Source organism: Oryzias melastigma, linkage group LG7 (genome assembly GCF_002922805.2).
Source record: "Oryzias melastigma strain HK-1 linkage group LG7, ASM292280v2, whole genome shotgun sequence".
Taxonomy (NCBI): domain Eukaryota; kingdom Metazoa; phylum Chordata; class Actinopteri; order Beloniformes; family Adrianichthyidae; genus Oryzias; species Oryzias melastigma.
This window is the reverse complement of record NC_050518.1, coordinates 2,056,803-2,073,803: the sequence shown is the minus strand read 5'-3', so window position 1 is coordinate 2,073,803 and position 17,001 is coordinate 2,056,803. Positions and strand designations below refer to the sequence as shown.

Genomic DNA, 17,001 nt, shown 5'->3' with positions numbered 1-17,001 from the left:
TAAAGAATTACAACAACATACTCTGATTGCTTTCAGCAATCAGACAATTATATATTTAGGAGACAAATCATTTCTTGCAGAATCCTGAGAGTACTGACCAGGAAAAAGTCTGCATAAGCTCCTTTTGTCTCATAGGAGTCATGATGAGGAAAATGTATTTTCTCTTCAAAATATGCTTATTGGATAAGGGTTCAGTGCTCACACACACATGTAGAAATTACCAGAATAAAAGGAGAACAGCCAGTTGATCTACTTTTAGCCTCATTTTACTGGTAGGGGCAATCAGGACAGAGCAAGTTTAGAAATCTCTGACTTTTATTCATCTTTTACATAATCTGTAGCAGATTATGAAATCAACAATATGAAGCTAAACATTTTCAAATTTAGGGAAACATCTCGGATTGAGCTAATAATTTAAAAACTGTTGCGATCATCTTTTGGTTTATTTTCAAAGCCTTTCCAGTGGTCTTAAATTATGATTCATTCAGTTTTAGCAAAAATGTAAAAAACCTGTGGAATTTGTGGGTGTATCTGTTAGCACTAGGACTTGGTTCGATAAAAAAATGGATTCATCACAGTCCCTCACACATTATATTACCGATGCAACAAAAAAGGAGAAGCTATCCAGCCGTACGGTTTGATCCAGATGTCAGGTCAAACGAGGAAAATGAAGACGTTCGGGGATCTATTTGTCTACAGGTGGATGCATCGGAATGGAGCAGAGCAGGAAGCTGATTACCTGCAGTTTGTAGCACAAACATCACAGCTACAAGCTTTTTAAAACAGCCTTTTTTTAGTCTGCTCCTGATAATAAAATACTCAATTGAGCTTAATTCTGTTAAAGTCCTCTATAATAAGAAAAAAACTTTCATTTAAAGACAAAAACAGACTAAAAATACGCATAGAATCTACACAAAAACATAATAAACCAAAACAAATCACAGAAAAATGTATTTGTAACATTTTCTATAATTGAATTTTCATGAATAAACACATTAGTTTATGTTATTTTTTCAATTGTGATTGGATGCAGACATTCTTTAGACATTTATGTTCTTTTTCTGGATAGAATAAAGTAAAGAAATCTGAGATTTCCATGAATGAATCCACCAGACGGTTGCTGCCCGCAGCTGCACTTGCCTCCTCGCCCCTCACTTGTTTAACCCCCTTACCTACTGCTCTGCTGAACCAAATGTTTTCCTCCACATGCGCACGCTCGCAGCGTGGCCTAATCCTGCCTGCATCCACCAATCAGGCACGAGCGCCGGTTTAGGTAACGGCGCACGCAGCCAATGAGAGGGCAGCCCTCGGATGACAACAGGCAGAGACGCAGCGGACGGGAGTTTGAGAAGCCGGCAAAAAGATGAAGGAAAACTCAGACGGGAAGAAATCCAACAAACGAAGCAGAAATGAATGAAAGCTGAGACGGACGGTTGTGACAAAAGCAGCATCCAAAAACAGAGCGTGGATTAGGCCAGCGCGCTCGTGTGGGTATGAATCCAGTGTTACACAACAACATTAAGTAACAATCGCAAGTCAACAACCTTGTTGGAAAAAAATTTACTATTAAAGTCTGAGTTTTTTCCTCTTTACTGCAAGTTTCTGTGAGCAGAAAAGATGAATTTTCTTTCTCCTCTTCAGACATTTCCTTTAAATTTCTACTACTCATCAATCATTTTTATTTACATGCACTAAAACACTGACAATTACAAAGGCACATACCTGCAAATGACTCGGATTCATCCAGAAGCAGCATGATTTTTAAGAAATCAAAGAGTCGGTCTTCTTTTTGTCTCAAAATTCACCTTTTCTTTCAGGTTTGAACTTTAAAAAATATATTCTAGCTTCACTTTTTTAGCCTTTACTATATCTATCTCAGCCGGTCTTTTTCGCCTCTGACTGACTGACTGACTGACTGAAAGCTGGCTGACCACTCTGTCCTTCTCCCTGCTTAAAAACAATGTGAATGTGAGGATGGGGCAGGCAGGAGGGTTGGCAGATGAAAACTTACATAACCCTTCATGCTGAAACTGGGGCCCCACTGAGGGGGTACTCAGACGTCGGACCAGCTCTCGTTCCTCCTCCTTCCATGAGAAGAAAAAAAAAGGGCACACACAGAAGCGAGCGCCCACACACTCGTGCTGTTATTGTGTTTGCTGGTCAGCACAAGCTCTCGGCCTCAAGAACCTCCATAAAGCTATGACCTACTGATCAAGTTCATCTAACCTGAGAAATCCTCTAAAATGTTCCTTGTGTTCAAGACAACCATGAGGACAAAATTTTAAAAGGTCTATTCATAGATGTTTCGTCGCTCTGAAATGACAGAGTGCTGTGCACATGTATGCAGCAGAAACACGCCCATTAACCTTGTGGTGGGAGCAACTAACAGATAGAGGAGCACAGAAAAACATGGCTGTAGAAATGTGGGTCAAGGTCTCTGAAAAGACCTAATAGATGGACTTTAGAAAACTCACAAAAAAAGACCAGAATTTCACTTGTACAGAAAAGTTCACACACAAAATGAAAACTTTTTAAAAGACCCAAAAGGCATTTTACGTTCGGAAAAGTTTTATTGTATCCTTTTCCCCCTGATTTTAAAATGTTAATTTTTAAGGATAAAAAAGCATTAAACTTTTTCACAAATAGGGTCAAAAATGACCCCACTGTGAAAAAAGCATTTTTGCAACAAACTTAAGAAAGTGTGATTAGGGATTATGATCTTTCTTTTATTTTACTAAACAAAAAGAGTGATATTACCACTTTTTTTATTGACATTGTATTACAAAACTGTGTAAAAATGACCTCCTGTGGGGTTAGACTTCTGGTATCCGATGTGTTAACCCTCGTGCTCTCTTATGGGGTCCAGATGACCCCACCCTTATCGATGTGTGATCCCTTCCATGACAAAGGTGGACAGGATTTTGTCTGCCATGGACATTGGTGAAGATAAAAAAATCCTTGAAAAATAAGTTCAGCGCGCTGTCTTGTGGGGTCCAGATGACCCCTCTTTCAATGTAAACATGCCTAGGATAGCACAAGGGTTACATGAGACAGTACATATATGATGACAGTCACAGTTGATAAGAATTAAAAGTTCCAACCCTTGAGGCTACATAGGAAATGCTTGGGGTCATTTTGACCCCACATAGGGAAAAGTGGGAAAGTGATGCAAAACTTGCCATTTAAAAAAATATACGGTCTCATGTAACAAACATGATCTACGAGGAATATCTGAGAAATTTAAATACTTTTATGAACTATGATTTTAAAGAAAAACAACCCATGGGGTCACTTTTGACCCCACTTATGGAAAAGTGGAGAAGTGATACAAAACATGTCATTTTTTAAAAACAAAATGGTCTCTTGTAACAGAGATGATGTATAAGAAATATATTAGAAATTTAAATACTTGAATGTACTAAGATTTTAAAGATAAACAACCCATGGGGTCACTTTTGACCCTACTTATGAAAAACTGGGGAAGTGACACAAAACATGCTATTATATAAAAGATACAATGGTCTCATGTAACAAACATGATCTATAAGGAATATCTGAGAAATTGAAATACTTTTATGAACTACGATTTTAAAGAAAAACAACCCATGGGGTCACTTTTGACCCCACTTATGGAAAAGTGGAGAAGTGATACAAAACATGTCCTTTTTTAAAAACAAAATGGTCTCTTGTAACAGAGATGATGTATAAGAAATATATTAGAAATTTAAATACTTTCATGAACTAAAATTTTAAAGAAAAACAACCCATTGGGTCACTTTTGACCCCACTTATGGAAAAGTAGGGACGTGACACAAAACCTATATTATATAAAAAAAAAATACAATGTCTCATGTAACAAACAATCTATGAGGAATAGTTTAGAAATTTAAATACTTTTATGAACTAAAATTTTAACGAAAAACAACCCATGGGGTCACTTTTGACCCCACCCTTGGAAAAGTGGGGAAGTGATACAAAACATGCCATTTAAAAAAAAATATGGTCTCTTGTAACAAACAGGATGTATAAGAAATATATTAGAAATTTAAATATTTTTATGCACTAAGATTTTAAATAAAAACAACCCATGGGGTCACTTTTGACCCCACTTTTTGAAAACTGGGGAAGTGATACAAAAGATGCTAGTTAAAAAAATACAATGGTCTCATGTAAAAAACATGATCTATAAGGAATGTCTACGAAATTTAAGTACTTTTATCAACTAAGATTTAAAGTAAAACAATCCATGGGGTCGATTTTGACCCCACTTATGGAAGTGGTCATTTTATCAAATAAAATATTTCAAAATAAAGTGGGGAAGTGATAGAAAACAGGTAATTTTTGGTCTATGGTCTATTGTAACAAACATGATGTACAAGAAACATATTAGAAATTTAAATACTTCTATGTACTGAGATCTTAAATAAAAACAACCCATTGGGTCACTTTTGACCCCACTGATAGAAAAGTGGGGAAGTGATGCAAAAAATGCCATTCTAAAAACACACAAAATGGCTTTATGTAACAAACATGATCTACAAGGAATATCTGGAAAATGTAAATACTTTTATGAACTAAGATTTTAAAGAAAACATGGGGTCCCTTTTGACCCCACTTATGCATCAGGGTAACTGCTCATACCTGGTTTACAAAATGTTCATTCACAAATCTGGAAGTAAGTTGACTTCCATAGTTCTGGAAATACTATTATGAAAACTCCTCCTGGACTAAGCGATTGATTACTTTCCGACTCTTTCACCTTCACTTTGAGCATCAGCTGTACAAAGAAATGTTGAGTAAGCATAGTTTTTTAGCTGAATACTTTGCCTAAAAAATAAAAAAAGTAATTGAGACACCAGCATAACGTTATTACGAAATGTTAGATTTGTTGTCTATTCATATTTTGGAAGAAGAACAAGAACAGCTCCTACTTTTATTTCATAATATGTCTTATGAAACCTCTGAGCTCTGCTCGAGAAGAATGGTCTGGCAGAAGAGTTGGCACGCCACCACATGTAGGTCAGGATGGTAGAACACCAGCCCCCCATGCATGTGTCTGCAGGCATATATTGTCACGAAATGAGAGGAAGGATCCTTGCCGGCGGAGAGATCAGTGAAAACTGTCAGCCAGCAGGAGAGCTGAAAGCTTTCGGCTCAGTCGGAAGAAATTTGAACTACTCACCCATGTCATGTGGCTCAAAGTTTTTTTGTCTCCTACTCAGTTGAGGGATCCATGCCTCCTAACACTTTCACTCTTACAAAATAAAAGTCCCACTGATGTGTGCCCCTTCTCCACACAGCTAACACATTTCCTCACTGAGTCTTCGTCACTGAGCTCTGGACGGAGAGTGTTGAAATGTGTGAGCGTCTCCTGACATCTAGCCTCGTCTCACAGAGTAACCGGCACTCTGCTGAGGACACAGAGCCATTGGGACAATTACAAAACAACGAGGCCATGAAAGCGCCCTCAGCCTGTCGTGTGTAGGAGGCCCCCCTCACCGCAGACGGTGCTGCTTTTCCTGTCCGCCTCTTCCTCCCCATTTCGGTTTCTCCCCTCCCCCTCCTGCTGCTAACACAGGAACCAGTGTGATGTCAACAAGCCCCGCCCACTCCAGAGACTGCCTTAGGTAACAGAGGTAATGGGGTTCAAATAGGCCAACATAAAGGAGGACAGAGGGAGGAAAAAATGAGGGGATGATTAAATAAGAGAAAAACTATCATTTAGGATTTCTTTTTTTAAAGAATTAAAAATCAAATTAAAAATTTCAAAATAAAAGCTTGAGTCAAGATGATAAGGAGGATGAGAGAATGCAATTATGGAGGTACTTAACTCTTTAAATGTGGAGTGAGACATTCAAAACAGAACGTCAGGGTGGAAAAGAAAAAAATATATAATTTTGGATCTTTCTTTAAGAAATAAGTACCAAATAAAATATTTCAAAATAAAAGCAAGAGTTAAATGATTAGGAAGGCGAGAACGTTCAATTATAAAAGTGTAGCTCTTTAAATGTGGAGGGAGACATTCAAAACAGAAAGTAAAGGGGAAAAAGAAAAAACACTATAATTTTGCAAACTTCAGCTTTTTTTTATTCAATTAATAATCAAATATTTCAAAATAAAAGCACAGGTCAAGATGATGAGGATGAGAGAATGCAATCATGGAAGTATTTAACTCTAAAAATGTGGGTAAAAAAGGGTCAAAAAGGACAAAGGACAAAACTATAATTTTGGATCTCCTTTTAAAATAAAGAATTAAAAAAAATATATCAAAATAAAAGCATTAGTCAAGATATGGAGGAGAATGAGAACATGCAATCATGAAAGTAACTCTTTAAATGTGGAGTGAGGAATTAAAAACAGAACGTCAGAGTGGAAAAGGAAAACATATTTTTAAAATTATTTTTAAAATTAAAAGTCAAATTTAAATGATAATGAGGACGAGAAAGAGCAATTAAATGTGGAGTGAGACTTTCAAAACAGAAAGTAAAAGGGAAGAAGAGAAAAACTCAGATTTTTCATCTTTTTTTAAAATATAATTAAGAATCAAATATTTCAAAATAGAAGCTTTGGTCAAGATGATAACGAGGATGAGAACATGCAAATATTAAAGTAATTAACTCCTTAAATGTGGAGTGAGACATTCAAAACAGAAAGTAAGAGGGAAAAGGGAAAAAAACGACAATTTTGAATATTTTTTATAAAATTAAGAATAAATAAAAAACAAATAAACATATAAAATATTCCAAAATAAAATATAAAAATGAAAGTGAAGGCCAGAATGATGAGGAGGAGGACGGGAAGATACATTTATGAAAGTATTTAACTCCTTAACCCTGTTATTGTGTTCGGGTCAAAATGGACCTGTTTTGAAGTTTAAGAATAGGGACGTTTTGACCCAAATACAATACGAGGGTTAAAACGTGGAGTGAGACATTCAAGACGGAAACTAGGTGGCAAACAAGAAAACTTTAATTTTGTTTTTTTTTAATTAAGAATCAAATCAAAAATTTAAAAATAAGAGCAAAAATCACAATAATGAGGAGGATGATGAAAACAGTATTATAAAAGTATTTAAGTCTTTAAATATGGAGTGAGAAATTAAAAACGGAAATAAAAAAATGTAATTAAGATAAGGAAATTACTTTTACCTGAGTGTTTGGAAGAACAATTGGACCTAAATCTAAAATACACATAGTTTTCCTTTTACCAGATAAAAAAATGAAATTAAACTAAAAAAATGCAGCCATTGTGAAAAATATGCTGTAAAGATATTTCAAAAATAACAAACAAGCAGTGAAATTTTATAAAGGTAACACAAAGTAAAAGATATTGATAAATGAATGGAAAACACAAACTAAAAACTCAGATTTTAGGGTAAAATTGGGAAAGAAAAGGTGATTCCAAACAACTATGTGACCCCCTTTAGCCTCTTAAATTCCTGTGGGTGAAGGGGGATTATCATTTACAGATCACTTTACACACTATAGGGGACAGAAGGTCAGCGCCGACGCTCACATGACTGCACCCACTAACCCACATCGCCATGAAGCCTGGGGGAGGGATGGCATAGCAGAGCGCGGGGAGGTGGGGGAGGATCAGGCCGGCATCGACATTTAGGCCCGTCTGCTTAGTAACGTATGAATTTGGTCACAGTCAGTCACCTTTGCCACACTACCACAGTTCTGCTATCTGGTCACGCCTCCTGCGAGGGAGAAGAGCTCACATTTCACTGTTTACATAACCTCAACTGACCATAAAAAGACAGAAAAGCAGATTGTGGAAAGACATGAGTCATGCTATTATTTAACGGTTTCTTATTTGCTGAACTTGGACAGAAACTAATCTGTTGAGGCAAAAAATGACAAATGAAAAACTTTAATCTGATTAAAAGATGTTTATTCAAGTTGTATAGCAGAATACTGTACAGTATATTTATTTTGAAGCATGAGGAGTTTACTATGTGATGCAAAATTCAAGAAAGTGACCATGAAAGTTTGATATTGTTTTCCCCATTCTTTATTTTTAATCTGTATTTCTGGAATGTTCTTCCTCCTGCAGCCACAACCTTACAGACGAAAGTCAAGCCGACATTGACTCACGCGGCTTGAAGGACCTGATGATAACACTCCGCTAAGCTCTTTTGAGCTTTGTACACCCAAAACTGTTGATACTTGCAAAGATTTCAAACCTTAAGTTGTTTTAGTGTATCTTTGCTCTACAACTTTCCAAGATCTTCTCAAAATCAGCACAGATGAGAATTTTTTTTGTCGAAATAAGTGATAGGATCTACAAATAAGGAAATTATTATTATTAATAAGAGTCAAATTCCTGCTGCTCCGTACTCGTGACAATAGAAAAACTGGAAACACTTTATAATAAGATTCCTTAACAAGCTTTATTTACACATTAACAAGCATTATTAATGTGTTTATAGAGTGTTAGTAAGACATTTATTAGCACGATAAGCCGAATAATGTTTATTAATCCTTTAACGGCCTGCTCAACCAAACGGTGGGAAACATTTAAAAAATATGTTAAAAATATTGATTGTGTGTATTACTAACCAAGATACAGAGCCCTTAAAGGGAAATTTGATTTGAAGACATTTTCAATTAGTTATAAAAGTTTCACCTTTGTTTATTTCAATCCATAATTTTGTAAAAGCACATTTTTAATGTTAACAAAAAACTTATGTAAATTTGTCTATACAAATTAATTTACTTTGCTGGTTCATCCATATGACAATTTTATTGAAATTTCAAAACCCCATTAAACTCATTTAGATTAAATCAATAAAATATATTTTTTAAATTGACTCTAAAATTGGTCAAATTTGATTAAATGAAAGAAAGTCATTTCACCCGATGGTTACATACATATGCTTTTTTAAACATGCTGTGATACTAAAAAACTGTTCAAAAAGTATAAATAAAAACACAGAAACACAAAAAAATAGGCTTTTATAGTGTAAAGTTGTGCGAAAAAAAAAACATTTTCAAAAACTTGCTGAACAATAAATTTCTTCATCCTGCATGATAAATATAAAAAAATGATTTTCTGCTCCAATGTTTGAATTCATCACAGATTTAGACCAAAATACTGTGGTTGAATATTTTTTGGCAAAAAACAGAAGATTAAATAAGAAAAAATTCAGAAAACAAAAAAAACAGTCTGATTCTGGCTGTTTACTGCTCATCTATACCAGCGAGTCAGCCTGTTACATGATCAGCACCACACACAAGCGCACAAACTGAGTCACTAACGCAGGAACAGACACAAGCATGTGTGCTGTGATCCGGTAGTCTGATGAGTCAGCATGTAGACCGGCTGTGATCGACTGCATCACCTCCTACTCTCGACTCGGTGCAGAAGCTGCAATCAGGTCACTCACACACCAACACACAATGTTACATAGAGCTGTTCTTGTTGGGATATCCCGTTTATTTTCACAACCTAATCCAAAAGTTGACGATGATCATCTCTGCTACAAAATCTGTTACTCTTAAATGCCAGTTCTAGGACAGTTCTACAGTCACCAGCCAAAGTACCAGCATCCAGGAGGTAATAGATTACACTAGAGACAGCTAGCTAGCTTGCGTTCCTCTGATAAATAGACTTTTAAAATGATCTGATTTTACCTTTGAACTTCTTGATTTTGATATTAAAGTCAAGTCACATTGATCGTCACGCACTGATGTGTGTGAGGATTGTTCTCTGCATTTGACCCATCCACTGGGGGAGCGGGGAGCTGCAGACTCAGGAACTATTTAAACCTACAATCCAACTCCTTAATGTTGAGTGTCAAACAGTCTTTGGTCTGACTCAGCAATGGATTCTAACTCACAACTTTCCAGTCTGAGGGCGGACACTCTACCACAGGGTCACTGAGGTGTAAGCCTTATTATTCTGGTTGAATATTTACAGGTATCACACTATAGTGATTCTCCTGCTCCTTTCTGGACGGTTTTGGCACGCAAAAACTCAATTACACGTTCAAGGATTTTTGTCATCTTGGTATCAAAACGTTCAGTTTGTTCAGGACGTTACTGCTTGTATTTTTAGTATTCATAAACTTTATAGTTTTTGAAATATTGAGCAAAATATGTCCCATAGAAAATGGAGAAACTCTTCAAATTTAAAAATTTTAAGTAGATTAGCAACAAGCGTTTAAATATATTCATGGGCTATGTCTAAACATTTTATAGTAATTAAAATAATTGTTTACCTAACATTTTAGCAACAGGGTAATGTTTTTGATGAATTTTGTTTTCTGTGAAATTTAAGGCTATTTTGTAGTTTAAGCAACAAGTTAGTTTTTTTGGCTAATTTGGCATCTACTGAGGTTTTTTATGCTAATTTGGAGTTTAGCTGATATTTTAGCAACATGCTAACGCTTTGGCTAATTTGTTATCAACTGTGTTTTTGTTAAAGGGCCAAGGCCAATTTAGAGTTTAGCTTCTATTTATTTTAGCAACAGGCTAACATTTTTCACTAATTGTGTTTACTGAGGAATTTTATGCTATTTAGGAGTTCAGCTAATAATTAAGCAACAAGCTATTTTTAATGGCTAATTTGGCATCTACTGAGGTTTTTTTATGCTAATTTTTAGTTTAGCTAATATTTAAGCAACACACTAAATATTTTTTTAAAATTAGCATGTATTTTTAAGGAATTTTATTACAAATTTTTCAGAAATTTAAGTAAACTTCAGCGCTTTTTCATAGTTGTTTAGACAATTCTTTTTGTTTTGTAGCAAATGTAACCTTTTGCAAACAGCTTTTGGACCTCTCCATTCCCAGAGCTTTGGACGTGAAGGACATTCATGTATTTTTGTTAAAACTTCGCCACTTCTTCAAAGAACCATCAAAATGATGCATCCAGCTGCTGATCAAACCACCATTTGTAGGAGGAAACATTTTTAGCTGTTTGTCTTCAGTTTGAAACAAAGTTTGTTCAGCTTTGTGACTCCTACACACAGGCAGCAGCGCGACCGGCTAATTAAAAGACGATTACTTTTTCCGCCCGCTGGAATCAAAGTGAGTGCGCGCGAGTAAAGATGTCACTTAATCTCATGACAACCCCATAAAAAATACACACTGCTCCGAAAGGGAAGTCAGCTCCTGATTAACACCACAGGAGCAGCGTGCTTTAGAAAAGAACATTTTCTTTTAAAATATCTATTTTAATCTCGACTTGCCTAATTCTCACTACAACTTTTTGGATGCATCACTTTTTTTCTAAATCTAAATTGCATCGTTACAGGTTAAGAAATTGTTGTATTAAAAGTATCTGAGAAATAGAAGAAGACTTAATTTAAAACATCACATACTACATTTCATGTACGGCAATTGAAAGTGTTATTGATCGCCATGACGACAAAGGTTGTGTCCAAATTCCTTACTCACTAGTGCGTTCGCCATTAGTAGTGCTGTCCTAATCTATGGTTATGTCTGAATTCCCACCCTAATCCCTACCTACTAAAAAATTATAGAGTGAGACCGTATAGTGCCCCGGATTTTAAAATGATGATGTCATTTTTTTTTTTTTTTTTAATATGACATAACCAATTTCACAAAGCGAAAATTGAATAAATACAAACATTTGTGACTCCACTGTGTTCTGATGAATGGTTTATTCAAATATTACATTTAAACATATTTTTTATTTTGCAAAAATTGTTCAACCGCAATGCATTGTGGTCTATGTTCGATAATGTACAGAGCATCGATGCGTGCTAGTTTTTCGCAAAGACTTCTGGTAAATTTCTGGTGCACTCAATTTTGGAATTGTAGATTCAGACAGCACCACAAAGTGGTGATCACTATGGCCCCATGAAATGATCGTATTTAATAGGTTTTTACTTGGCAGAATCGATTACATCCTATTTGCTGATTTAAAAAAAAGGTAAAAAAGAAGTGGTGACTGAATTGCTTTAAAATACAGGACACTAAATAGACCTGCACTGTGCAGTTTTTTAGTGTTTAGGGATTAAATCAAAGTAATCATTTATTTATTAAACCCCAAAAGTGGCTCCACCTTAAATTTCAAACTATGTTGTTCTGTGAGCAGCAGAGACTTTCAGAAATATTCATATACAGAGCAGAACTCACAAGTTACGAAAAGACGCATAAATTAACATACGAATACAAATACAAAGAAGAAACATGAGTTGATATTAATAGTGTCTTGCTGGATGTTGGCAGTGGTTTGACTGATTAAATTCAGTAAATTTGAATAAGAAAACAAGTCAATCTTAATAAATCAACATTTGTAACTTTTTAATCCCCTTATCAAGACACGTTATCTCAAAGAACAAGTGCATACCTAAGCAGTGAACTATGGGTTGAACTTAACTTATTGAAAGTGTGTGGCAGGAGTTTTGTAAAACTATGCAAAAAAATAAAAAATCCAGTGACACAGTGTACAAAAAAAGATGAAGGTGAATGCATGAAGACAAAAACTGAAGTTAAAAAAAGGATGTCAAATAAGGACGGGCCACTCATCTCTGAGTAGGCCAGTGTCTTGGTGACGGTTGTTATAGCAACCATGGGACAGATCGAGAAGACTGGAGGGGGGGCCGATGTCACAGAAGCAAAAATATACTAAGTCAAAGATAAACAAGCAAACGTCTTTTACTTTAGACAATCTGATGAAACGAGACGTCCTTGTACTGTCAGATTTTTTCCTTTTTCTATGGATTATTTAATCTGTGCAGCATTATGGTCATCTGAAGTTATTTTTATATGTGCTATGAGCGTATGAATTGATACTTCGACTAGCAGAATTTACACGTAAGATGGTTTTCTTGTAATTTTGGATCAACTATAATGGTCAAGTACAAATATTTTTAGCCTCATAAAGTTTCTCCAACTTAAAAAAAAAACGACAAATAATAATGATAATTTTCTATTTTACATCTGTTGAAATAAGGAGAGTTGTTTTGTTTTTTAGCTTCTTTGTGTCCTGAATGCATCTTAAAATCCCATCCGTTGTCTCACACAGGAGCGTGTGAAATTCGTTTGTCGGATTTGACCCATCCGCTGGTGGAGCGGTGAGCATCAGACAAGCTCCAGAACCATTTGGTGCTTAAAACCTCCAATCCAACCCTTTAATGCTGAGTGTTAAGCAGCGAGGCAGTGGGTCCAACTCTTAGAGACTTTGGTACGACTCGACCGTGAATTTGAACTCGACTTTCCAGTCACAGAACAACCACAACGCCACAGAGTCATCGGGTTAAAAGCTCAGTCCTCCTGCAGGGTTCTGTACTTGATGCTGGCTCACATGTGCAGTGAACAGGTCATTAGAGAGCACACAGGTGGACTTCCATTAATAATAATTGGCAGCACCTGGTCTTAGCAGAGACCTTGAAAAACAACATGAAAGCAACTGTTTATTAACTGGTTTCCTGCACCTGTTGACCCTGTTCAGGATGGCCGGTCCATTAGGAGCTCGTTTGAAGAAAAATGGAAAAAACAAACTCATACCAATCACCATTTCTTCAATGCTTAAAGTCCCCCTATGACATTTTTATATTTTAAATATATGTTCCCAGAAGTGTTTTTGGAAGTTTTTAACCAAAATCCCATAACCTAAATGTCTTAAAAAGCCATTTTTCATATTGAAGCTTCTGTTTCTAAAATCTCCTCTGAGGGGGCGTGGCTTTTGAAACTCCACCCCTGATCCCCCCTGTCTGATTATGATAGCTCTGTGTCTCACTAGTGTAAATATTTCCCGCTGCCACATAAAAACATCCATCAATCTGGGTAATGTCCAGCCGTATGGTTCTGATCTGGATGTCAGCTGGAACAAGGAAGTGAAGATCTTTATGGACAGAACTTCCTCCAAAATCCTGAATCTTTCTCCTTCCAGTTCACCAAAGACTCTTTTAGCTAATTCTCCAATGTTTCTTGACTGTGATCAATACATTCAATCATTGGTTTCTCAGAGTTCTTGATAAAATAATCAAAGCTAACATCAAAATGCTCTTTCATTGATTTACAATCCTTTCCAACTGCGGTCAAATGAGCCGCCGTTCACATTTCCGTGGTCACATCAAGAAGCTCCGTGGAGTCTGGTGGAGATTTTCCAGCGTTCTCAGTCCTGCTACCGTAAGTATTGGATGAAACTCACACCAAAAATCCAGTGATGCTGATTTGACCACAGAAATGTGAACGGCGGCTCATTTGACTGCAGTCAATGTGAAGATACCATCTTCTCTTCTCCAGAACCTGAACTAGACACTAGGAACAGATGAGGGTTTAGTGCATGTGCAGCAGAGCTGTTGATGGAAAGAAGATCAATCATTCAGACAGAGTCTGTCCAAGACAGTTTGATTGATTTATTTAAAAGGAGAAATGCTCGGAAATGCAAAAATAAAATGATTTATTATTACATTTTTTCTCTTTCATGAGAAAGATGCCACACAGACATGTTAAAAAATAAAAAAAAACAGGATTCATCCACTTGTAGACGACTAGATCCATGTACATTTTCCTCATCTGAGCATCTGCCCCAGAACCGAATACCTTGATAAATTTGCAAAGGTTGGGGGTGTGAGGGGCTGTAAGCTAGCAGGAGAGTGTGAAAAGAGATGGATGTTGGGAAGGGGGATGGGTTATTCCCACCTACAACTCAGAGGAAAATTTCTAATGAACTACTGCCGCTCTGCAGAAACTATGACTTTGAAAATTGCTTTTTTTTAATTTTGCTAAAAAATAATCATAATTTAGATCGAATCATAAGATGATCGGAGTGGGACTCTCAAAAGAACCAAAATTAAGTCAACCAAAGCTCATGCAGAAAAGACAAAATTCACATTTACGATGAGATAATTTAATCAAGCTTTTCTTTTTCACCTGGGTTTTACTCCATCAATAAAGATTATCTTGTTAACCAAGCATCATTACATAAATTCCTGTTTCAAAAGAGTTTCAGAAGAGAAAAAGCTTGGTGCCAGAATTGTGAACCTACATATCATTGATTCATTGTTAAGTTGTCAATCAAATAAAGCAAAGTTTTGCCATAAGAAGTTTTTTTTTTTACTATTTTTTCTGCTTCAGTATTGAAAAAATGTTTTCCTGTTCACTGAACTGAATCTTTGGCAAAACTATGTTTTCTCTCCTTAGGAACGTTTTAAAGCTCCATCACTGACCATCAAAGCCTAAAGCTCACCTCTGCAGCTTCAGGCTTTGAACATTTCCTGCTGCTACACAGTCAGTTGGAGTGCTGCACAACTGGTGCAGTAAAAATGGATTTTAAGCCCCAACAGTAAGCAGGAAGGTCCCGAGTCGCTGTTTGAGAATGATTAATGCCTCAGCGTCATCATCCTCATTTCCCTCCCACCTCCCTTCCTCACACACACAGACACTATTGCAGCGCTATGGCATGGAGCACGCTCCTGCTGTAATTAGGACAGTCAAAGTGTTTATGTCTGTGTATTTGTGAGAAGATGGTGACAATAGGGAGGTGTTCCCGCTATGCAGAGGACATAGAAAATAGCATGAGAGCGCATGTATGTGTGTGAGTCAATCTGTTACATTTAAATGGGCATTTCATCTCAGTGATGTAAGGCCAAAAGGCTCTCTGCAGATGGAAAACTAAAAAAAAGCGTATTTTCCCAGAACAGACAAGTGTGGTCCACACAGATCATTTTAGATACCAACTTGATAATATGGAAGACAACATTTGCATGTAAAGTCTGGTGCACTGTAAGGGGGATCAATTCTAACTTAGGTTTCCGACATTAAAAGTGTCTTGTTGCATTAATAAATGTCTCAGATCGGTCACACACTTAAAACAAATATATATTTTAAATAAATAATAAGATATCATTCAGGATTCTCTCATTTATTGCTGGATTTTCACTCTAAGGATGTATTCAGACTGGAAAAATAACTTGTTCCAGATTGAGTCTGCCTAATTTGATCTGGATTGAGTCCTAAACCTTGCATTGGGTCTGTATTCAGACTTTGATCTACCAGAGATTTCTGTTCCGGACCAAAGATAGTAAACAAAACCATGTGACTTAAGATCTCATCAGTCATTGGCCAGCAGTTATGAGGGCAGGTCAAAACAAAAAGAGAAAAATGGAGGTGCTGCACTTTGCAAATACTCGTCAAGATAGTTCACTCATTACACAAGTCTGTATGAAGGCCAACTTCAACACTTTTACTGCTAAGTTGGTACAGCGGAGTAAGTAGATGCTAATAAGAGTTTGTGACATGTAGATTGTCGGGAAAACAGTGTGAGAAGGAATGTGAATCACGTTAAAAGTTGTTTTAATGAGCCTGAATTCATCTGACCACATTTTAATGAGATACGTTACATCGCTGTTCCGCATTTGTTCGCTTATGACCGGCTACGGTGGCTGTTTTGGTCCAGTTGTTTCACTGTGAGCAGATCGTATTCAAACTGAGGAATCACAGAGCAAACCGAAGTTCAGTCCAATTGGAAACGAACCGAGATCACCTCAAAAGATAGATCCGAGAGCGGTTCCTGGTCCCGGATCGGTATTCAGACTGAAACTTTGTTCCGGATTATCCGGGGAAACGAACTCTTGTTCCCTTTAAGTGGACCAAATGTGTCCAGGCTGAATACATCCTTAAAATAACCAGTGATGTAGTCATCTCTATTCATTTACTATTATCGTAGATGTTTTAAGGCTATAAACTTTACTTCACACTTTTTACACTTATCTCAGGCAGACACAAACATTTTCACACTTTACACAAAAAGTCTGTGAAACAGCAAAATCACAAAGGTAAATCATGTTATAGCGAGGGACCACTGTATTAGTGAAAGGACACATAGCAATGTTTTATTTCCTGGAACTTGATGTAGAACAAAAAAAAAACACGATAGATGAATAGCAATGCCTGCAATAATGCAAGTGTGAATGCTATAAGCTGAATGTGGATGCTGAAGATGCAGATAGCTGAAAATGCTGAAACTGATAGCTGAGAATGCTGAAGCCAAAAGCTTGCTGAAATATTAGATAAATGC

At 36.4% G+C, this 17,001-nt stretch overlaps 1 protein-coding gene across 4 annotated transcripts in view; it reads right to left on the bottom strand.

Annotated features, from left to right (window-relative positions):
• LOC112159045 (helicase ARIP4) overlaps positions 1-17,001 on the bottom strand; it is a 75,449-nt gene that overhangs the window by 33,665 nt on the left and 24,783 nt on the right. The window contains exon 1 of one of the 4 annotated variants that reach the window (XM_024292859.2): positions 5,183-5,556. The exons of 2 other annotated variants lie outside the window; for them this stretch is intronic. In XM_024292859.2, the coding sequence (XP_024148627.1) occupies positions 5,183-5,186 (4 nt within the window). In that variant the 5' untranslated portion in view covers positions 5,187-5,556. Of the gene's footprint in view, positions 1-1,722; positions 1,970-5,182; positions 5,557-17,001 lie in introns of those variants that run through there. One more of the 4 variants, XM_024292858.2, reaches the window with a different exon arrangement.